The sequence below is a fragment of the Coloeus monedula genome (assembly GCF_965178545.1).
Source record: "Coloeus monedula genome assembly, chromosome: 29".
Taxonomy (NCBI): Eukaryota; Metazoa; Chordata; class Aves; order Passeriformes; family Corvidae; genus Coloeus; species Coloeus monedula.
The window spans coordinates 2,472,527-2,492,610 of NC_138809.1; the positions used below are offsets into that span (position 1 = coordinate 2,472,527).

Consider the following 20,084-nt stretch of genomic DNA (forward strand, 5'->3'; position numbering starts at 1 on the left):
CCCTGTCACCCCCCCTCGTGTCCCTGTCACCCCTCGCCGTGTCCTTGTCACCCCCCGCCGTGTCCCTGTCACCCCCCCTCGTGTCCCTGTCACCCCTCGCCGTGTCCCTGTCACCCCCCCTCATGTCCCTGTCACCCCCCACCGTGTCCCTGTCACCCCTCGCCGTGTCCTTGTCACCCCTCGCCGTGTCCCTGTCACCCCTCGCCGTGTCCCTGTCACCCCCCCTCGTGTCCCTGTCACCCCTCGCCGTGTCCTTGTCACCCCCCGCCGTGTCCCTGTCACCCCCCCTCGTGTCCCTGTCACCCCTCGTCGTGTCCTTGTCACCCCCCCCGTGTCCCTGTCACCCCTCGTCGTGTCCTTGTCACCCCCCCACCCCGGTGTCCCCTGCGCCCGCCCCTTGCGGTGGCACCGACACCGTTTGAGGTCCCACTCCCCTATTTTGGGGTCCCACTCCGCTATTTTGGGGTCCCACTCCCCTATTTTGGGGGCCTCACTCCCCTATTTTGGGGTCCCACTCCGCTATTTTGGGGTCCCACTCCCCTATTTTGGGGTCCCACTCCGCTATTTTGGGGTCCCACTCCCCTATTTTGGGGTCCCACTCCCCTATTTTGAGGTCCCACTCCCCTATTTTGGGGTCCCACTCCCCTATTTTGGGGTCCTACCCCCCCTATTTTGGGGGCCTCACTCCCCTATTTTGGTATCCCAGGCCCCCAATTTTGGGGGTCCCACCCCCGCAATTTCAGGGGTCCCAGCCCCCAATTTTTGGGGGTCCCACTCCCCTATTTGGGGGTCCCAGCCCCTTAATTTTGAGGACCTCACTCCCCAATTTTTGGGTCCCACTCCCCTATTTTGGGGTCCTACCCCCCCTATTTTGGGGGCCTCACTCCCCTATTTTGGTATCCCAAGCCCCCAATTTTGGGGGTCCCACTCCCCAATTCTGGGGTCCCAGCCCCGCAATTCTGGGGGTCCCACTCCCCTATTTGGGGTCCCAGCCCCCCAATTTTGGGGGTCCTACCGCCCCTATTTTGGGGCCCCACTCCCCTATTTGGGGGTCCCACCCCTTCAATTTGGGGGGTCCCACTCGGCTATTTTGGGGTCCCACCCCCTCAATTTGGGGGTCCCACCCACCCCCTCAATTTCGGGGGTCACACTCCCCTATTTTGGGGTCCCACCCCCGCAGTTTTGGGTGTCCCACTCCCCTATTTTGGGGTCCCCCCACTCCCACACTTCGGGGTTTCACCCCATCCATTTTAGGGTTGTCCCTCCCCAATTTGGGGACCCCCCCACTCCCATTTTTGGGGTCCCCCTCCCCAATTCAGGGTCCCCCCAGCTCCCACATTTTGGGGTCTCCTCACTCTCAAATTTTGGGGTCCCCCCTCCCCAATTCAGGGTCCCCCCAGCTCCCACATTTTGCGGTCCCTCTCCTCAATTTGGGGACCCCCCACTCCCATTTTCGGGTCCTCCCTCCCCAATTCGGGATCCCCCCACTCTCAAATTTTGGGGTCCCCCTCCCTAACACAGGATCCCCCCGCTCCCACATTTTGGGGTCCCCCCACTCTCAGATCTTGGGGTCCCCCTCCCCAATTTGGGGACCCCCCCCACTCCCATTTTTGGGGTCCCCCCTCCCCAATTCAGGGTCCCCCCAGCTCCCACATTTTGGGGTCCCTCTCCTCAATTTGGGGACCCCCCCACTCCCATTTTTGGGGTCCCCCTCCCCAATTCGGGGTCCCCCAGCTCCCACATTTTGGGCTCTCCCCACTCTCAGATTTTGGGGTCCCCCCTTGACACTCCACCCCCATTTTGGGGTCCCCACTCTCAAATTTTGGGGTCCCCATCCCAATTCAGGATCCCCCCCGCTCCCCTATTTAGGGTCCCCCCACTCTCAGATTTTGGGGTCCCCCTCCCCAATTTGGGGTCCCCCAGCTCCCACATTTTGGGGTCCCCCCACTCTCAAATTTTGGGGTCCCCATCCCAATTCAGGATCCCCCCGCTCCCCTATTTAGGGTCCCCCCACTCTCAAATTTTGGGGTTCCCCCTCCCCAATTCAGGGTCCCCCCAGCTCCCACATTTTGGGGTCCCTCTCCTCAATTTGGGGACCCCTCACTCCCATTTTCGGGTCCTTCCTCCCCAATTCGGGATCCCCCCACTCTCAAATTTTGGGGTCCCCATCCCAATTCAGGATCCCCCCGCTCCCCTATTTAGGGTCCCCCCACTCTCAAATGTTGGGGTCCCCCTCCCCAATTTGGGATCCCCCAGCTCCCACATTTTGGGGTCCCTCTCCTCAATTTGGGGACCCCCCCACTCCCATTTTTGGGGTCCCCCTCCCCAATTCGGGGTCCCCCAGCTCCCACATTTTGGGGTCCCTCTCCCCAATTTGGGGACCCCCCCACTCCCATTTTTGGGGTCCCCCATCCCAATTCGGGGTCCCCCAGCTCCCACATTTCGGGGTCCCCCTCCCCAATTTGGGATCCCCCAGCTCCCACATTTTGGGGTCCCTCTCCCCAATTTGGGGACCCCCCCACTCCCATTTTTGGGGTCCCCCTCCCCAATTTGGGATCCCCCAGCTCCCACATTTTGGGCTCTCCCCACTCTCAGATTTGGGGTCCCCCCTTGACACTCCACCCTCATTTTGGGGTCCCCCCACTCAAATTTCGGGATCCCCCCTTGAAACCCCCCCCCCCATTTCACCTTCCCTCCCCCCCCCCAAACCCTTCCCACCCCCCCCCCACTCCCACACAAACCAACCCCCGCGAATTGTCCCAAATTCCCATTTATTCCCCCCAAACCCACCCGGAAGGAGCCCAAATCCTTTTGGGAATGTGAGGGGGGGGTGTCAGGACACCAAGACCCCCGCGGAGCCCCCCTTGGGACCCCCATCGGGGGCGTCGCGGGGGGAGGGGGCGGCTTTGGGGTCGTCCTCGCCCACCAGGCGGATGTTGTGGCGCTCCCGGAATTCCGTCAGCTCGCGGCCCTTGGCCTGCAGCTGCTGCGTCAGAGCCTCGATGAGCTTGGAGATCTGGGGGGAAAAAAGGGGAAAATGGGGAAAAACGGGGCTGGGACAGCTTGGGAATGGGGGAATGGGGGGGAATGGGGAAAAATGGGGGGGAAATGGGGAAAAACGGGGCTGGGACAGCTTGGGAATGAGGGAAATGGGGGGAAATGGGGAAAAATGGGGGGGAAATGGGGAAAAATGGGGGAAAATGGGGGGGAAATGGGGAAGAACGGGGCTGGGACAGTTTGGGAATGGGGGAAATGGGGGGGAAATGGGGAAAAATGGGGGGGAAATGGGGAAAAACGGGGAAAAATGGGGAAAAATGGGGAAAAACGGGGAAAAACGTGGAAAAACGAGGAAAAACGGGGAAAAACGGGGCTGGGTCAGCTTGGGAATGGTGGAAATGGGGGGGAAATGGGGGGGAAATGGGGGGGAAATGGGGAAAAATGGGGGGAAAATGGGGGGAAAATGGGGGGAAAATGGGGGGAAAATGGGGGGAAAATGGGGAAAAACGGGGCTGGGACAGCTTGGGAATGGGGGAAATGGGGGGGAAATGGGGAAAAATGGGGGGAAAATGGGGAAAAACGGGGCTGGGTCAGCTTGGGAATGGGGGAAATGGGGGGGAAATGGGGAAAATGGGGAGGAAATGGGAAAAATGGGGGGGAAATGTGGGAAAAACGGGGCTGGGACAGCTTGGGAATGGGGGAAATGGGGGGAAATGGGGAAAAATGGGGAAAAATGGGGAAAAATGGGGAAAAATGGGGAAAAATGGGGAAAAACGGGGCTGGGTCAGCTTGGGAATGGGGGAATGGGGGGGAAATGGGGAAAAATGGGGGGAAATGGGGGGGAAATGGGGAAAAACGGGGCTGGGACAGCTTGGGAATGGGGGAAATGGGGGGGAAATGGGGAAAATGGGGAGGAAATGGGGAAAATGGGGGGGAAATGGGGGAAAACGGGGCTGGGACAGCTTGGGAATGGGGGAAATGGGGAAAAATGGGGAAAAATGGGGAAAAACGGGGCTGGGTCAGCTTGGGAATGGGGGAAATGGGGGGAAATGGGGAAAAACGGGGCTGGGACAGCTTGGGAATGGGGGAATGGGGGAAATGGGGAAAAATGGGGAAAAATGGGGAAAAACGGGGCTGGGACAGCTTGGGAATGGGGGAAATGGGGGGAAATGGGGAAAAATGGGGGGAAAATGAGGGGAAAACGGGGCTGGGACAGCTTGGGAATGGGGGAAATGGGGGGGGAAATGGGGAAAAATGGGGGGGAAATGGGGAAAAACGGGGCTGGGACAGCTTGGGAATGGGGGAAATGGGGGGGAAATGGGGAAAAATGGGGGGAAATGGGGAGGAAATGGGGCTGGGACAGCTTGGGAATGGGGGAAATGGGGGGAAAAAAGGGGAAAAATGGGGAAAAATGGGGCTGGGTCAGCTTGGGAATGGGAGAAATGGGGAAAAATGGGGGGGAAATGGGGAGGAAACGGGGCTGGGACAGCTTGGGAATGGGGAAAATGGGGAAAAATAGAGAGAAAATGGGGAAAAACGGGGCTGGGACAGTTTGGGAATGGGGGAAATGGGGAAAATGGGGGGAAAATGAGGGGAAAATGGGGAAAAACGGGGCTGGGACAGTTTGGGAATGGGGGAATGGGGGGGAAATGGGGAAAAATGGGGAAAAACGGGGCTGGGTCAGCTTGGGAATGGGGGAAATGGGGAAAATGGGGGGAAAATGAGGGGAAAATGGGGAAAAACGGGGCTGGGACAGTTTGGGAATGGGGGAAATGGGGGTAAATGGGGAAAAATGGGGAAAAATGGGGAAAAACAGGGCTGGGTCAGTTTGGGAATGGGGGAAATGGGGGGGAAATGGGGAAAAATGGGGGGAAATGGGGAAAAACGGGGCTGGGTCAGCTTGGGAATGGGGGAATGGGGGGGAAATGGGGAAAAATGGGGGGAAAATGGGGAAAAATGGGGCTGGGACAGCTTGGGAATGGGGGAATGGGGGGGAAATGGGGAAAGATGGGGGGAAAAGGAAAAGGAGGAAAAATAGGGGGGAAAATGGGGGGAAATGGGGGATCCCAGTGGATTTTTAGAGGATCCCAGTGGGTTTGGGGATCTCCTAGTGGATTTGTAGGGGATCCCGGTGCATTTTTAGGATCTCCCAGTGCATTTTTTGGGGATCCCAGTGCGTTTTAGGATCTCCCCGTGCATTTTTAGCATCTCCCAGTGCATTTTTAGCATCTCCCAATGCATTTTTTGGGGATCCCGGTGCATTTTTAGAGGATCCTGGTGCATTTTTAGAGGATCCTGGTGCATTTTTAGAGGATCCTGGTGCGTTTTTAAGGGATCCCGGTGCGTTTTGGGATCTCCCAGTGCATCTTTAGAGAATCCTGGTGCATTTTGGGATCTCCCAGTGGATTTTTAGAGGATCCTGGTGCATTTTGGGATCTCCCAGTGCATTTTTAAGGGATCCCGGTGCATTTTTGGGGGATCCCAGTGCATTTTTTGGGGATCCCAGTGCATTTTTTGGGGATCCCAGTGCATTTTTAAGGGATACCAGTGCATTTTTAAGGGATCCCGGTGCATTTTGGGATCTCCCAGTGCATCTTTAGAGAATCCTGGTGCATTTTGGGATCTCCCAGTGGATTTTTAGAGGATCCTGGTGCATTTTGGGATCTCCCAGTGCATTTTTAAGGGATCCCAGTGCATTTTTAGGGGATCCCAGTGCATTTTTCGGGGATCCCAGTGCGTTCTGTGATCTCCCAGTGGCATTTGGGATCTCCCAGTGGCATTTGGGATCTCCCAGTGGCATTTGGGATCCCCCAGCAGCCCAGACCTGCTCCTTGTTGCTCTCCAGTGCGGGCAGCACCTCCTTGACCGTCCTCTCCACCAGCACCCCCCCGACCATGCGGAAGCACTTCCGGGTGGGATCCACTTCCCGCAGCGTCTCGATCACCAGGCTGGGAAAAGCGGCATCAGGATCCCCCAAATCCACCCCAAATCCACCCCAAATCCATCCCAAATCCATCCCAAATCCTCACCAAACCCATCCCAAATCCTCACCAAACCCATCCCAAATCCTCACCCCAAACCCATCCCAAATCCTCACCCCAAACCCATCCCAAATCCTCCCCAAACACACCCCAAATCCATCCCAAATCCACCCTAAACCCACCCCAAATACACCCCAAATGCACCCCAAATCCTCCCCAAATCCACCCCTAAACACACCCCAAATCCATCCCAAATCCTCCCCAAATCCACCCCAAATCCTTCCCTAAACCCACCCCAAATCCATCCCAAATCCACCCCAAATCCTCCCCTAAACCCTCCCCAAACACACCCCAAACCCTCCCCAAACCCTCACCAAACCCTCACCAAACCCATCCCAAAACCTCCCCAAGTGCCCCCCTAAATCACCCCAAATCCCCCCAAACCCTCCCCAAATACAGCCTAGACCCACCCCAAATCCCCCCCTAAACTCACCCTAAATCCTCCCCAAACCCACCCCAAATCCTCACCAAATCCACCCCAAATCCATTCCAAACCCACCCCAAATCCCTCTAAATCCCCCAAACCCTCCCCAAACACACCCCAAATCCTCCCCAAATCCACCCCAAACCCACCCCAAACCCACCCCAAACCCACTCCAAATCCATCCCAAACCCACCCCAAACCCACCCCAAACCCTCCCCAAACTCACCCCAAATCCTCACCAAATCCTCCCCAAACCCACCCCAAATCCTCACCAAATCCACCCCAAACACACCCCAAACCCACCCCAAACACACCCCAAACCCACCCCAAATCCTCCCCAAACACAGCCCAAACCCTCCCCAAATCCACCCCAAATCCTCCCCAAATCCACCCCAAACACACCCCAAATCCTCCCCAAAACCCAACCCAAATCCATCCCAAATCCTCCCCAAATCCCCCCCAAACCACTCCAAATCCACCCCAAATCCACCCCAAATCCACTCCAAATCCACCCCAAATCCACACTAAACCCACCCCAAATCCCCCCCTAAACTCACCCCAAATTCTCCCCAAACCCACCCCAAACCCTCCCCAAATCCACCCCAAATCCATCCCAAATCCACCCCAAATCCCTCTAAATCCCCCAAACCCTCCCCAAATCCACCCCAAACCCTCCCCAAACCCTCCCCAAATCCCCCCCAAACCCCTTTAAATCCCCCAAATCCCCCCCAAATCCCCCCAACCCCCCCCAGCCCCACCTGTGCTCGTTGAGCTCCAGCTCCAGCTCGGCCGCTTTGGAGGCCAAACCTCGCTGGTCCTGCCGGAGCCGATTGAAGCGGGACACGACCTGCGGGAACGGGATGGGGCTACCAGAACTGCGATTGGGCTACCAGAGCCGGGATGGGGCTGCCAGAGCCGGGATGGGGCTGCCAGAGCCGGGATGGGGCTACCAGAACTGCAATTGGGCTACCAGAGCCGGGATGGGGCTACCAGAACTGGGATGGGGCTACCAGAGCCGGGATGGGGCTGCCAGAACTGCAATTGGGCTACCAGAGCCGGGATGGGGCTGCCAGAGCCGGGATGGGGCTGCCAGAGCTGGGATGGGGCTGCCAGAGCCGGGATGGGGCTGCCAGAGCCGGGATGGGGCTGCCAGAGCCGGGATGGGGCTGCCAGAGCCGGGATGGGGCTGCCAGAGCCGGGATGGGGCTGCCAGAGCCGGGATGGGGCTACCAGAACTGGGATGGGGCTACCAGAACTGCAATTGGGCTACCAGAGCCGGGATGGGGCTGCCAGAGCTGGGATTGGGCTGCCAGAGCCGGGATGGGGCTGCCAGAGCCGGGATGGGGCTACCAGAACTGCAATTGGGCTACCAGAGCCGGGATGGGGCTGCCAGAACTGGGATTGGGCTGCCAGAACTGGGATTGGGCTGCCAGAACTGGGATTGGGCTACCAGAGCCGGGATGGGGCTGCCAGAACTGGGATTGGGCTGCCAGAACTGGGATGGGGCTGCCAGAACTGGGATTGGGCTACCAGAACTGCAATTGGGCTACCAGAGCCGGGATGGGGCTGCCAGAACTGGGATTGGGCTGCCAGAACTGCAATTGGGCTACCAGAGCCGGGATGGGGCTGCCAGAACTGGGATTGGGCTGCCAGAGCCGGGATTGGGCTACCAGAACTGGGATGGGGCTACCAGAACTGGGATGGGGCTACCAGAGCCAGGATGGGGCTACCAGAGCCGGGATGGGGCTGCCAGAGCCGGGATGGGGCTGCCAGAACTGGGATGGGGCTACCAGAGCCGGGATGGGGCTGCCAGAGCCGGGATGGGGCTGCCAGAACTGGGATGGGGCTGCCAGAACTGGGATGGGGCTGCCAGAACTGGGATGGGGCTGCCAGAGAAAGGATTGGGCTACCAGAACTGGGATGGGGCTACCAGAACTGGGATTGGGCTACCAGAACTGGGATGGGGCTGCCAGAGCTGGGATGGGGCTGCCAGAGCCGGGATGGGGCTACCAGAACTGCAATTGGGCTACCAGAGCCGGGATGGGGCTGCCAGAGCCGGGATGGGGCTGCCAGAGCCGGGATGGGGCTACCAGAACAGCAATTGGGCTACCAGAGCCGGGATGGGGCTGCCAGAGCCGGGATGGGGCTGCCAGAGCCGGGATGGGGCTGCCAGAACTGCAATTGGGCTACCAGAGCCGGGATGGGGCTGCCAGAGCTGGGATTGGGCTGCCAGAGCCGGGATGGGGCTGCCAGAGCCGGGATGGGGCTACCAGAACTGGGATGGGGCTACCAGAGCCGGGATGGGGCTGCCAGAACTGCAATTGGGCTACCAGAGCCGGGATGGGGCTGCCAGAACTGGGATGGGGCTGCCAGAACTGGGATGGGGCTACCAGAACTGGGATTGGGCTGCCAGAACTGGGATGGGGCTGCCAGAACTGCAATTGGGCTACCAGAGCCGGGATGGGGCTGCCAGAACTGGGATGGGGCTGCCAGAGCCGGGACGGGGCTGCCAGAGCCGGGATGGGGCTACCAGAACTGGGATGGGGCTACCAGAACTGCGATTGGGCTACCAGAACTGGGATGGGGCTACCAGAGCCAGGATGGGGCTACCAGAGCCAGGATGGGGCTACCAGAACTGGGATGGGGCTACCAGAACTGGGATGGGGCTGCCAGAACTGCAATTGGGCTACCAGAGCCGGGATGGGGCTGCCAGAACTGGGATGGGGCTGCCAGAGCCGGGATGGGGCTGCCAGAGCCGGGATGGGGCTACCAGAGAAAGGATTGGGCTACCAGAACTGGGATGGGGCTACCAGAGCCGGGATGGGGCTGCCGGAGAAGGGATAGGGGTAGGAAACTCGAGGATGGGCTACCAGAGCCGGGATAGGGCTGGGAAACTTGGGGATGGGCTACCAGAGCCGGGATAGGGCTGGGAAACTTGGGGATGGGCTACCAGAGCCGGGATAGGGCTGGGAAACTCAAGGATGGGCTAGCAGAGCTGGGATGGGGCTGGGAAACTCAAGGATGGGCTAGCAGAGCTGGGATGGGGCTGGGAAACTCAAGGATGGGCTACCAGAGAAGGAATTGGGCTACTAGAGCCGTGATTGGGCTACCAGAGCCGTGATTGGGCTACCAGAGCACTGAGGGCACAGCGAGACCCTCAGGGATGAGGGGGAAGCCTCGAGGGACAGAATCCCCTCAACCTCACCCCAGGACCCCCCTTTGTGATCCCAGAGAGCCGATGCCCCTCTCTCCCGGGATCAGGGACCCCTCCCCGGGATCAGGGACCCCTCCCCGGGATCAGGGACCCTTCCCCTCCCCACAGACCCCTCCCCGCCCCCACAGACCCTTCCCCGGCCCCACAGACCCCTCCCCACCCCACAGACCCCTCCCCACCCCCACAGACCCTTCCCCACCCCACAGACCCTTCCCCGGCCCCACAGACCCTTCCCCACCCCCACAGACCCTTCCCCACCCCCACAGACCCTTCCCCGGCCCCACAGACCCTTCCCCGGCCCCACAGACCCTTCCCCATCCCACAGACCCCTCCCCACCCCCACAGACCCCTCCCCACCCCACAGACCCTTCCCCGCCCCACAGACCCTTCCCCGGCCCCACAGACCCCTCCCGGCCCCACAGACCCTTCCCCGCCCCACAGACCCTTCCCCGGCCCCACAGACCCTTCCCCTCCCCACAGACCCCTCCCCACCCCCACAGACCTCCCCTCATCCCCCACCTTCCCCTCACGCCCAGACCCAACCCCCCTCTCCAATACCCCCCACAACCCCAACCCCCCCAGCACCTCCCGGGGACCCCTCCCCATTCCAAACCCCTTCCCCAACTCCCTTTTCCCCCCTGACCTGCTCGGCGCTCAGCCCCTTCCCCGCCGGGGCCGCCCCTCGCCCCTTCCCCGGCTCCGCCATCTTTTCCCGCCCCGTCCCGCCTTTTCCGCTCCCGCACCGGAAATGGAGCCGCCACTTCCGGCCGCCATCTTGGACTCGGGTGAGGCGGAGCCGGCGCCATCTTGGGTGAGGGCGAGGAGGGATTGGGGGAGGGGGGGGGGGACTTTGCCCGCGCTGCTTCCGGCGGGGAATGTGAGGGAATGGGGCTAAAAACGGGGAAAACGGGGAAAAGTGGAGCGGGAGAAGGGGTTTTGAGGCTGACGGGGGGTTTGGGGATTGGAGGCCCTGAGGGGGTGATTGGGAGGGGGGGGTTGAGGGTGGTTTGGGGGGGGCTGGGGGTCGTTTTTGAGGGGGTTGGGGCAGTTTTGGGGGGGCTGGGGGTGGTTTGAGGGGCTTTGCGGGTGCTTGGGGTGGTGTGGGATCTGAATTGGGGCAGTTTGGGGGTGTTTGGGGCAGTTTGGGGGTGTTTGGGGCAGTTTGGGGGTGCCTGGGGTACTTTGGGATCCGAACTGTGGCAGTTTTGGGGGTGTTTGGGGCAGTTTTGGGATACCTGGGGTACTTTGGGATCCGAATTGGGGCAGTTTGGGGTATTTGGGGCAGTTTTGGGGGTATTTGGAACAGTTTTGGGGGTGTTTGGGGAAGTTTTGGGGGGGCTGGGGGTGGTTTGAGGGGGTTTGCGGGTGCTTGGGGTGGTGTGGGATCTGAATTGAGGTAGTTTTGGGGTGTTTGGGGCAGTTTGGGGGTGTTTGGGGCAGTTTGGAGGTGTTTGGGGCAGTTTGGGGGTGTTTGGGGCAGTTTTGGGATACCTGGGGTACTTTGGGATCCAAATTGGGTCAGTTTGGGGTATTTGGGGCAGTTTTGGGGGTATTTGGAACAGTTTTGGGGGTGTTTGGGGAAGTTTTGGGGGGGCTGGGGGTGGTTTGAGGGGGGTTGCGGGTGCTTGGAGTGGTTTGGGATCTGAATTGGGGCACTTTTGGGGTGTTTGGGGCAGTTTGGGGCAGTTTGGGGGTGTTTGGGATCCGAATTGGGGCAGTTTTGGGGGTATTTGGGGCAGTTTGGGGGTGTTTGGGGCAGTTTTGGGGTGCCTGGGGTACTTTGGGATTGGAACTGGGGCAGTTTGGGGCAGTTTGGGGGTGTTTGGGGCAGTTTGGGGGGGCTGGGGTACTTTGGGATCGGAACTGGGGCAGTTTTGGGGGTCTGGGGGGGTGTTTGGGGCAGTTTTGGGGGTGTTTGGGGCAGTTTTGGGATGCCTGGGGTACTGTGGGATCTGAACTGGGGCAGTTTTGCGGGTCTGGGGCAGTTTGGGGCAGTTTTGGGGGTGTTTGGAGCAGTTTTGGGGGTGTTTGGGGCAGTTTTGGGGGTGTTTGGGGCAGTTTTGGGATACCTGGGGTACTTTGGGATCCGAATTGGAGCAGTTTTGGGGTGTTTGGGGTGCTTTGGGATCCAAATTGGGGCAGTTTTGGGGGTGTTTGGAGCAGTTTTGGGGGTGTTTGGGGCAGTTTTGGGATACCTGGGGTACTTTGGGATCCGAATTGGGGCAGTTTTGGGGGTGTTTGGGGCACTTTTGGGGGGGTGGGGAGCCGTGTGACCCCTCCCCAATTTGGGGTGTCCCCCCAGGCTGAGGGTGGCCCCCCGGGCCCTCCTGCGCTGCCCCCCGAGAGCCCCCAGAGCCCCCCAGAGCTCCAGCACCGCGGGCAGGTACAGGGGGGACCCCAAAAACACCCGGGGGGAGACCCTAAATACCCCAGGGGGGGGACCCGGGGGTGCTCCTGTTCCCAGGGGTGACCCCGGTCCTTTTGGGGTGACCCTGTGGGTGTCACAGTCCCTTTGGGGTGACCCTGGGGTGTCCCCATGGGTGTCACAGTCCCTGTGGGGTGATCCCATGGGTGTCACAGTCCCTGTGGGGTGACCCTGGGATGACCCATTGGGTGTCCCAGTACCTGTAGAGTGACCCTGGGGTGTCCCTGTGGGTGTCACAGTCCCCGTGGGGTGACCCTGGGGTGTCCCATGGGTGTCACAGTCCCTGTGGGGTGATCTCTGTCCCTTTGACGTGACCCCATGGGTGTCACATGTCCCAGTCCCTAGGCAATCACCCCCAGTGCCTCTGAGGTGCCCCACGGTGTCCCCAAGGCCATGCCAGTGTCCCCAAGAACAGCGGTGTCCCCTGTCCCTTTGAGATCCCCCATGGTGCCCCTGCCCATGGCAGTGCCCCTGTCCCCTCTGAGGTGCCCCACGGTGTCCCCAAGGCCATGGCACTGTCCCCAGTCCCCTCTGAGGTGCCCCTGTCCCCTCTGAGGTGCCCCAGTGTCCCCTCCCCGCAGTGCCCCCAGTCCCTCTGAGATGCCCCACGGTGTCCCCTCCCCGCAGTGCCCCAGTCCCCTCTGAGGTGCCCCATGATGTCCCCAAGGCCATGGCACTGTCCCCAGTCCCCTCTGAGGTGCCCCAGGGTGTCCCCAAGGCCATGGCACTGTCCCCAGTCCCTCTGAGGTGCCCCAGTGTCCCCTCCCCGCAGTGCCCCTGTCCCCTCTGAGGTGCCCCACGGTGTCCCTGCCCATGGCACTGTCCCCAGTCCCTCTGAGGTGCCCCAGGGTGTCCCCAAGGCCATGGCAGTGCCCCTGTCCCCTCTGAGGTGCCCCACGGTGTCCCCAAGGCCATGGCACTGTCCCCAGTCCCTCTGAGGTGCCCCAGTGTCCCCTCCCCGCAGTGCCCCAGTCCCTCTGAGGTGCCCCACGGTGTCCCCAAGGCCATGGCACTGTCCCCAGTCCCTCTGAGGTGCCCCAGTGTCCCCTCCCCGCAGTGCCCCAGTCCCTCTGAGGTGCCCCAGGGTGTCCCCAAGGCCATGGCACTGTCCCCAGTCCCTCTGAGATGCCCCACGGTGTCCCTGCCCATGGCACTGCCCCCAGTGCCTCTGAGGTGCCCCAGTGTCCCCTCCCCGCAGTGCCCCAGTCCCTCTGAGGTGCCCCAGTGTCCCCTCCCCGCAGTGCCCCAGTCCCTCTGAGGTGCCCCAGTGTCCCCTCCCCGCAGTGCCATGGCGGCGTCCCCGTGCCCGGTGCTGTGCCCGGGGGGGGTGGTGGCGGTGGCCCAGGTGACATCGACGGCGGACAAGGAGCACAACTGGCGGCAGTGCGCGGCGCTGGTGCGGCAGGCGGCGGCGCGGGGGGCACGGGCCGTGTTCCTGCCCGAGGGCTTCGACTTCATCGGGGACAGTCCCCAGCAGAGCCTGGCGCTGGCAGAGCCCCTCGACGGGGACATCGTGGGGCGCTACCGGCAGCTGGCCAGGTACGGGCACACCGGGGGCACCTGGGGATGGCTGGGGATGGCTGGGGGTGCCAGGGGACAGCTGGAGACATTGGGGGTGCCAAGGGACACCTGGGGGTGCTGGGGGTGCCAAGGGACACCTGGGGGTGCCAGGGGACACCTGGGGATGGCTGGGGGTGCCAGGGGACACCTTGGGGTGCTGGGGATGGCTGGGGATGGCTGGGGGTGCCAGGGGACAGCTGGAGACATTGGGGGTGCCAGGGGACACCTGGGGGTGCTGGGGGTGCCAGGGGACAGCTGGAGACGTTGGGGGTGCCAGGGGACACCTGGGGGTGCCAGGGGACAGCTGGAGACATTGAGGGTGCCAGGGGACACCTGGGGGTGCTGGGGGTGCCAGGGGACAGCTGGAGACGTTGGGGGTGCCAGGGGACACCTGGGGGTGCTGGGGGACAGCTGGGGACATTGAGGGTGCCAGGGGACAGCTGGGTCACCTGGGGACACCTGGGGATGGCTGGGGGTGCCAGGGGACACCTGCGGGTGCTGGGGACGGCTGGGGACATTGGGGGTGCCAGGGGACACCTGGGGGTGCCAGGGGACAGCTGGAGACATTGGGGGTGCCAGGGGACACCTGGGGGTGCCAGGGGACAGCTGGGGACATTGAGGGTGCCAGGGGACACCTGGGGGTGCTGGGGGTGCCAAGGGACACCTGGGGATGGCTGGGGGTGCCAGGGGACAGCTGGGGACATTGGGGGTGCCAAGGGACACCTGGGGGTGCCAGGGGACAGCTGGAGACGTTGGGGGTGCCAAGGGGATACGTGGGGACATTGGGGATGCCAAAGGACACCAGGGGATGCCAGGGGACACCTGGGAATGCTGGAGGTGCCAAGGGACAGCTGGGGACACCTGGAGACATTGGGGGTGCCAGGGGACACCTGGGGGTGCCAGGGGACACCCGGGGATGCAGAGGGACACCTGGGGACGTTGTGGGTGCCAGGGGACACCAGAGGGGACCTGGGGATGCTGGAGGTGCCAGGGGACACGTGGGCACATTGGGGGTGCCAGGGGACACCAGGGCACACCCAGAGCTGTTCAGAGCCGTGTCCTCGTTGTGCAGCTCTGTCTCTGCTGTCCCCGTTCCTGACCCATCTCCTGTTCCCAGCTGTCCTTGATGCCACCCCTGTCCCCGTGCCCATCCCTGTGCCCACCCTTGTGCCCGTGCCTGTTTCCATCCCTGCCCTCCCCTCCTGTCCCTGTCCCCTTCCCCGAATTCCTGTCCCTGTCCTTGTGCTCAGCTCCATCCCTTGGATTGGGGTGGGAACAGGGATGGGGATGGGATGGGGACAGGGATGGGATGGGATATGGGGATGGGATATGGGGACAGGGATGGGATATGGGGACAAGGACAGGGACGGGGACAGGGACGGGGCCAGGGCCGGCCGTGCCAGGTGCGTGTGTCCCCAGGGAATGCGACGTGTGGCTCTCCCTCGGGGGCTTCCACGAGCGCGGCCACGACTGGGACAGCACCGGCCGCATCTACAACTGTCACCTCCTGCTGGACAGCTCCGGTGGGACACGGCGCTGCCGGGCCCCGTGTCACCCCCTGTCACCCCGTGTCACCCTCTGTCACCCCGTGTCACCCCCGTGTCACCCCCTGTCACCCCCCTGTCACCCCCCTGTCACCCCCCTGTCACCCCCCGTGTCACCCCTGTGTCAGCCTCGTGTCACCCCTGTGTCTCCAATCCCTGTGTCCCCAACACTCCTGACCCTCCTGATGTCCCCGTGTCCCCCCTGGATGTCCCCAACACTCCCACCCCCCTCCATGTCCCCTGGATGTCCCCTGGATGTCCCCTGGATGTCCCCTCGCTGTCCCCAGGCCGGCTGGTGGCCGCCTACCGCAAGCTGCACCTGTTTGACGCGGAGCTGCCGGGGGGCCCGGCCCTGCGCGAGAGCTCCTTCACCAACCCCGGCCGGGAGCTGCTGCCGCCCGTCGACACCCCCGTGGGCAAGGTACGGCCCTGGCCCCGAGGGTCCCCGAGGGTCCCCAGGGGTCCCTGAGTGTCCCCAAATGTCCCCAGGGGTCCCCGAGTGTCCCCCAGGGTGTCCCTGCGGGAGAGCTCCTTCACCAGCCCCGTGGGCAAGGTACGGCCCTGGCCCCGAGTGTCCCCGAGGGTCTCCAGGTATCCCCAGGGCTGTCCCAGGGCTGTCCCCAGGTGTCCCCAGGGCTGTCCCTGGCTGTCCCCGGGTGTCCCAGGGCTGTCCCCAGGCTGTCCCTGGCTGTCCCCGGGCTGTCCCCAGCTGTCCCTGGCTGTCCCAGGGCTGTCCCAGGGCTGTCCCAGGGCTGTCTCCGGGTGTCCCAGGGCTGTCCCCAGGGCTGTCCCCGGGTGTCCCCGGCTGTCCCAGCTGTCCCAGGGCTGTCCCTGGCTGTCCCCAGGCTGTCCCCAGGCTGTCTCCGGGTGTCCCCGGCTGTCCCTGGCTGTCCCCAGGGCTGTCTCCGGGTGTCCCAGGGCTGTCCCCGGCTGTCTGCGGCTGTCCCAGGCTGTCCCCGGCTGTCCCCTGCCCTCGCTGACCCCCGTGTCCCCCCAGCTGGGTCTGGCTGTGTGCTATGACCTGCGCTTCCCGGAGCTGGCCCAGGCCCTGCGCGGGGCCGGGGCCCAAATCCTGACCTTCCCCTCGGCCTTCACCGTCCCCACCGGAGCCGCGCACTGGGAGGTGAGGGGACACCCTGGGGGGGTTGGGGACACCCTGGGGGGGTTGGGGACACCCTGGGAGGGAGTTGGGGACACCCTGGGAGGGGGCTGGGGACACCCACGGGGGGCTTGGGGACACCCACGGGGGGGGGTTGGGGACACTCCCAAAGGGTCGGGAATGCTCCCCGAGGGTTGGGCACCCTTCCGAGGGGTTTGGGGACATCCCAGGTGCCCCCAGTGTCCCCCCAGCTGCTCGTCCATCCATGCCCAGGCCCTCCCGTGCCACCGAGTGTCCCCTGGCACAAGTGCCATGTCCCGTGCCATCCCCGTGCCACCAAGTGCCATGTCCCGTGCCATCTCCTGTGTCCCCTGGCACAAGTGCCATCCCCGTGCCATCCCCATGCCCCCACCGTGCCCTCCCCGTGCCATCTCCCATGCCATCTCCCGTGCCACCCCCGTGCCATCCCCGTGCCCTCCCCGTGCCCTCCCCGTGTCCCCTCGCTGACGCCGCTGTCCCCGCAGGTGCTGCTGCGTGCCCGCGCCATCGAGTGCCAGTGCTACGTGGTGGCCGCGGCTCAGACCGGCCGGCACCACGCGGGCCGGGCATCCTTTGGCCACTCGCTGGTGGCCGATCCCTGGGGCACGGTGGTGGCCCAGTGCCAGGAGGGGCCAGGGCTGTGCCTGGCCCAGCTCGACCTGGGCTACCTGGAGAGGGTGCGCAGGGACCTGCCGGTGCACGGCCACCGCCGCGGGGACGTCTACGGGGCACAGGGGCACCGCGAGGGCACCGGGGCGGCACCGGCAGCGACTTCGGGCTGAATCTGCCCCGAACCCGCTCCGAATCTGCACCCAATTTGCACTTTTGGCCCTAAAATGAGATGGGATGATGTGTCCTCCCCCTCTGTTGGCTTTTTGGGGGGCTGGATTTGTATCAAGTCTGCATCAAATCTGCATCAAATCAGCCCCGAATCTGCATCAAATGTGCATCAAATCTGCCTCAAATCTGCCCCAAATCTGCATCAAATCAACCCCAAATGTGCATCAAATCTGCATCAAATCAGCCCCGAATCTGCCCCAAATCTGCCCCAAATCTGCCCCAAATCTGCCTCGAATCTGCATCAAATCAGCCCCGAATCTGCATCAAATCTGCATCAAATCAGCCCCGAATCTGCATCAAATCTGCCTCAAATCTGCCTCAAATCAGCCCCGAATCTGCATCAAATCAACCTCAAATCTGCCTCAAATCTGCCTCAAATCAGCCCCGAATCTGCATCAAATGTGCATCAAATCTGCCTCAAATCTGCCCCAAATCTGCATCAAATCAACCCCAAATGTGCATCAAATCTGCATCAAATCAGCCCCGAATCTGCCCCAAATCTGCCCCAAATCTGCATCAAATCTGCATCAAATCAGCCCCGAATCTGCCCCAAATCTGCCCCAAATCTGCCCCAAATCTGCCCCAAATCTGCCCCGAATCTGCATCAAATCTGCCCCAAATCTGCATCAAATCTGCCTCAAATCAGCCCCGAATCTGCATCAAATCAGCCCCGAATCTGCATCAAATCAGCCCCGAATCTGCATCAAATCTGCCCCAAATCTGCCTCAAATCAACCTCAAATCTGCCCCAAATCTGCATCAAATCAGCCCCGAATCTGCCTCGAATCTGCATCAAATCTGCCTCAAATCTGCCTCAAATCAGCCCCGAATCTGCCCCAAATCAGCCCCGAATCTGCATCAAATCTGCCTCAAATCAGCCTCGAATCTGCATCAAATCAGCCTCGAATCTGCCCCAAATCTGCATCAAATCTGCCCCAAATCTGCATCAAATCAGCCCCAAATCTGCATCAAATCAGCTCTGAATCTGCCCCGAATCTGCATCAAATCTGCCTCAAATCTGCCTCAAATCTGCCATCAAATCAGCCCCGAATCTGCCCCAAATCTGCATCAAATCAGCCCCGAATCTGCATCAAATCTGCCTCAAATCAGCCCCAAATCTGCATCAAATCAGCCTCAAATCTGCCCCAAATCTGCCTCAAATCAGCCCCGAATCTGCATCAAATCTGCCTCAAATCAGCCCCAAATCTGCATCAAATCTGCCTCAAATCAGCCCCGAATCTGCCTCAAATCAGCCCCAAATCTGCATCAAATCAGCCCCGAATCTGCATCAAATCAGCCCCGAATCTGCCTCAATTCAGCCCCAAATCTGCCCCAATTCAGCCCCAAATCTGCCTCAAATCTGCCCCAAATCTTCCCCAATTCAGCCCCAAATCTGCCTCAAATCAGCCCCAAATCCGCATCAATTCAGCCCAAATTTGCCCCAAATCAGCCCCAAATCTTCCTCAAATCCACTCTGAATTTGCACCCAATTTGCACTTTTGGCCCTAAAATGAAATGGGCTGACGTGTCCCCCCCCCCCCCCGCTCTCTTTTTGGGGTCCTAAATCTTCCCCGAATTTGCATTTAATCTGCTTAAAATCTGCCCCAAATCAGCCCCAAATCTGCTCTGAATTCAGCCCCAAATCCGCATCAATTCAACCCAAATTCAGCCCCAAATCTGCCCCAAATTTGCCCCAAATCCGCATTAATTCAACCCTAATTCAACCCCAAATCTGCCCCAAATTCAGCCCCAAATTTGCCCCAAATCTGCCCAAATTCAGCCCCAAATCAGCCCCAAATCCGCATCAATTCAGCCCAAATTCAGCCCCAAATTTGCCCCAATTCAGCCCCAAATCCGCATCAATTCAGCCCAAATTCTGCCCCAAATTCAGCCCCAAATCCGCATCAATTCAGCCCCAAATCTGCCCCAAATCTGCTCTTTCCTCCTGAAAATGCGCCTTTTTTTGGGGTGATTCCCCCTTTTTTGGGGTGTTTCCCTTTTTTTGGGGGGAATCCTGGGGGAGGGGAGGAATTTCCTTCTGTTGAAATTTGAAAAATACAAAAATCCCAGGAAATGACCCCAAAGTGTGGAGCAATTTTGGGATGGGAGGGATTTGGGGGGGGGATGGGGGGAGGAGAAGGAGCTGAACCCCTCAAGTGCTGGGTGGGAAATGGGGGAAAACCCAAAGAAAATGGGAAAAAAAATAAAAATTTCCCTGTTACGTTTTGGGGAGGGCGGAAATGAGAATTTTTTGAAGGGAAAACTGGGGAATTTTGGGGCGGAAAAATGGGAATTTTGGGGGTGGGAATGGCCAGTTTGCTTTTGGGCGTTGTTTTTGATGGCTGGAAAGAGGAAAAAAAAAAAATCATGGAAAACACCAGGAAAAGGAGGAATTTTGGGAATATTCCACAGCTGGAATCCCCAAATCCCAGCGAGTTTCACCCAGGGGAGTTTGGCCTTTCTGTCGTGGTTTTTAATGGACACAAAAGAACAGAAAATGGGGAAAAACAGGGAAAATCATGGAAAACACAAGGAAAAGGAGGAATTGACAGAGAAAAGTGAGGAATTCTGAAATATTCCCATTTTTCCAGAGCTTTCTGCAGCTCCAATCCCAAATCCCAGCGAGTTTCACCAAGGGGAGTTTGGCCTTTCTGTTGTGGTTTTTAATGGATACAAAAGAACGGAAAACGGGGAAAAACAGGGAAAAAACAGGGAAAACATAAGGAAAAGGAGGAATTGACAGGGAAAAGTGAGGAATTCTGGAATATTCCCATTTTTCCAGGGCTTCCCACACCTCCAATCCCAAATCCCAGCGAGTTTCACCCAGGGGAGTTTGGCCTTTCTGTCGTGGTTTTTAATGGATACAAAAGAACAGAAAATGGGGAAAAACAGTGAAAAAACA

General features: G+C 60.7%; 2 protein-coding genes across 3 annotated transcripts; one reads left to right on the top strand and one right to left on the bottom strand.

Annotated features, from left to right (window-relative positions):
• Nucleotides 1–2,754: 2,754 nt before the first annotated feature.
• Nucleotides 2,755–10,390, bottom strand: PFDN2 (prefoldin subunit 2). Its single transcript, XM_082298880.1, has 4 exons — nt 10,320–10,390; nt 7,221–7,309; nt 5,822–5,945; nt 2,755–3,016 (listed from the first exon to the last, which is right to left on the bottom strand). The coding sequence occupies exons 1-4, from the start codon at nt 10,380–10,382 to the stop codon at nt 2,834–2,836; spliced, it is 459 nt and encodes a 152-aa protein (XP_082155006.1). The 5' UTR covers nt 10,383–10,390; the 3' UTR covers nt 2,755–2,833.
• A 65-nt stretch (nt 10,391–10,455) lies between these two features.
• On the top strand, nt 10,456–19,260 carry NIT1 (nitrilase 1). Of its 2 annotated transcripts, none has more exons than XM_082298810.1 (7): nt 10,456–10,487; nt 11,979–12,059; nt 13,386–13,640; nt 15,081–15,184; nt 15,493–15,626; nt 16,203–16,328; nt 16,829–19,260. In XM_082298810.1, the coding sequence occupies exons 3-7, from the start codon at nt 13,390–13,392 to the stop codon at nt 17,123–17,125; spliced, it is 912 nt and encodes a 303-aa protein (XP_082154936.1). In that variant the 5' UTR covers nt 10,456–10,487; nt 11,979–12,059; nt 13,386–13,389; the 3' UTR covers nt 17,126–19,260. The 2 variants fall into 2 exon arrangements, with proteins under 2 accessions (XP_082154936.1, XP_082154935.1); XM_082298809.1 differs by lacking the exon at nt 10,456–10,487 and adding an exon at nt 10,500–10,553.
• The last annotated feature ends 824 nt before the right edge of the window (nt 19,261–20,084 follow it).

What these genes read in the sequence shown, in the direction of transcription:
- PFDN2 (XM_082298880.1), bottom strand. Translation starts at nt 10,382, where the DNA reads ATGGCGGAGCCGGGGAAGGGGCGAGGGGCGGCCCCGGCGGGGAAGGGG. An exon ending in CTGGAGCTCAACGAGCACAG is followed by an intron (nt 5,946 to 7,220) that starts GTGGGGCTGGGG and finishes CGCTTTTCCCAG; the next exon opens with CCTGGTGATCGAGACGCTGC. An exon ending in TGGAGAGCAACAAGGAGCAG is followed by an intron (nt 3,017 to 5,821) that starts GTCTGGGCTGCT and finishes TTTTCCCCCCAG; the next exon opens with ATCTCCAAGCTCATCGAGGC.
- NIT1 (XM_082298809.1), top strand. An exon ending in CGCTACCGGCAGCTGGCCAG is followed by an intron (nt 13,641 to 15,080) that starts GTACGGGCACAC and finishes GTGTGTCCCCAG; the next exon opens with GGAATGCGACGTGTGGCTCT. An exon ending in CCTCCTGCTGGACAGCTCCG is followed by an intron (nt 15,185 to 15,492) that starts GTGGGACACGGC and finishes CGCTGTCCCCAG; the next exon opens with GCCGGCTGGTGGCCGCCTAC.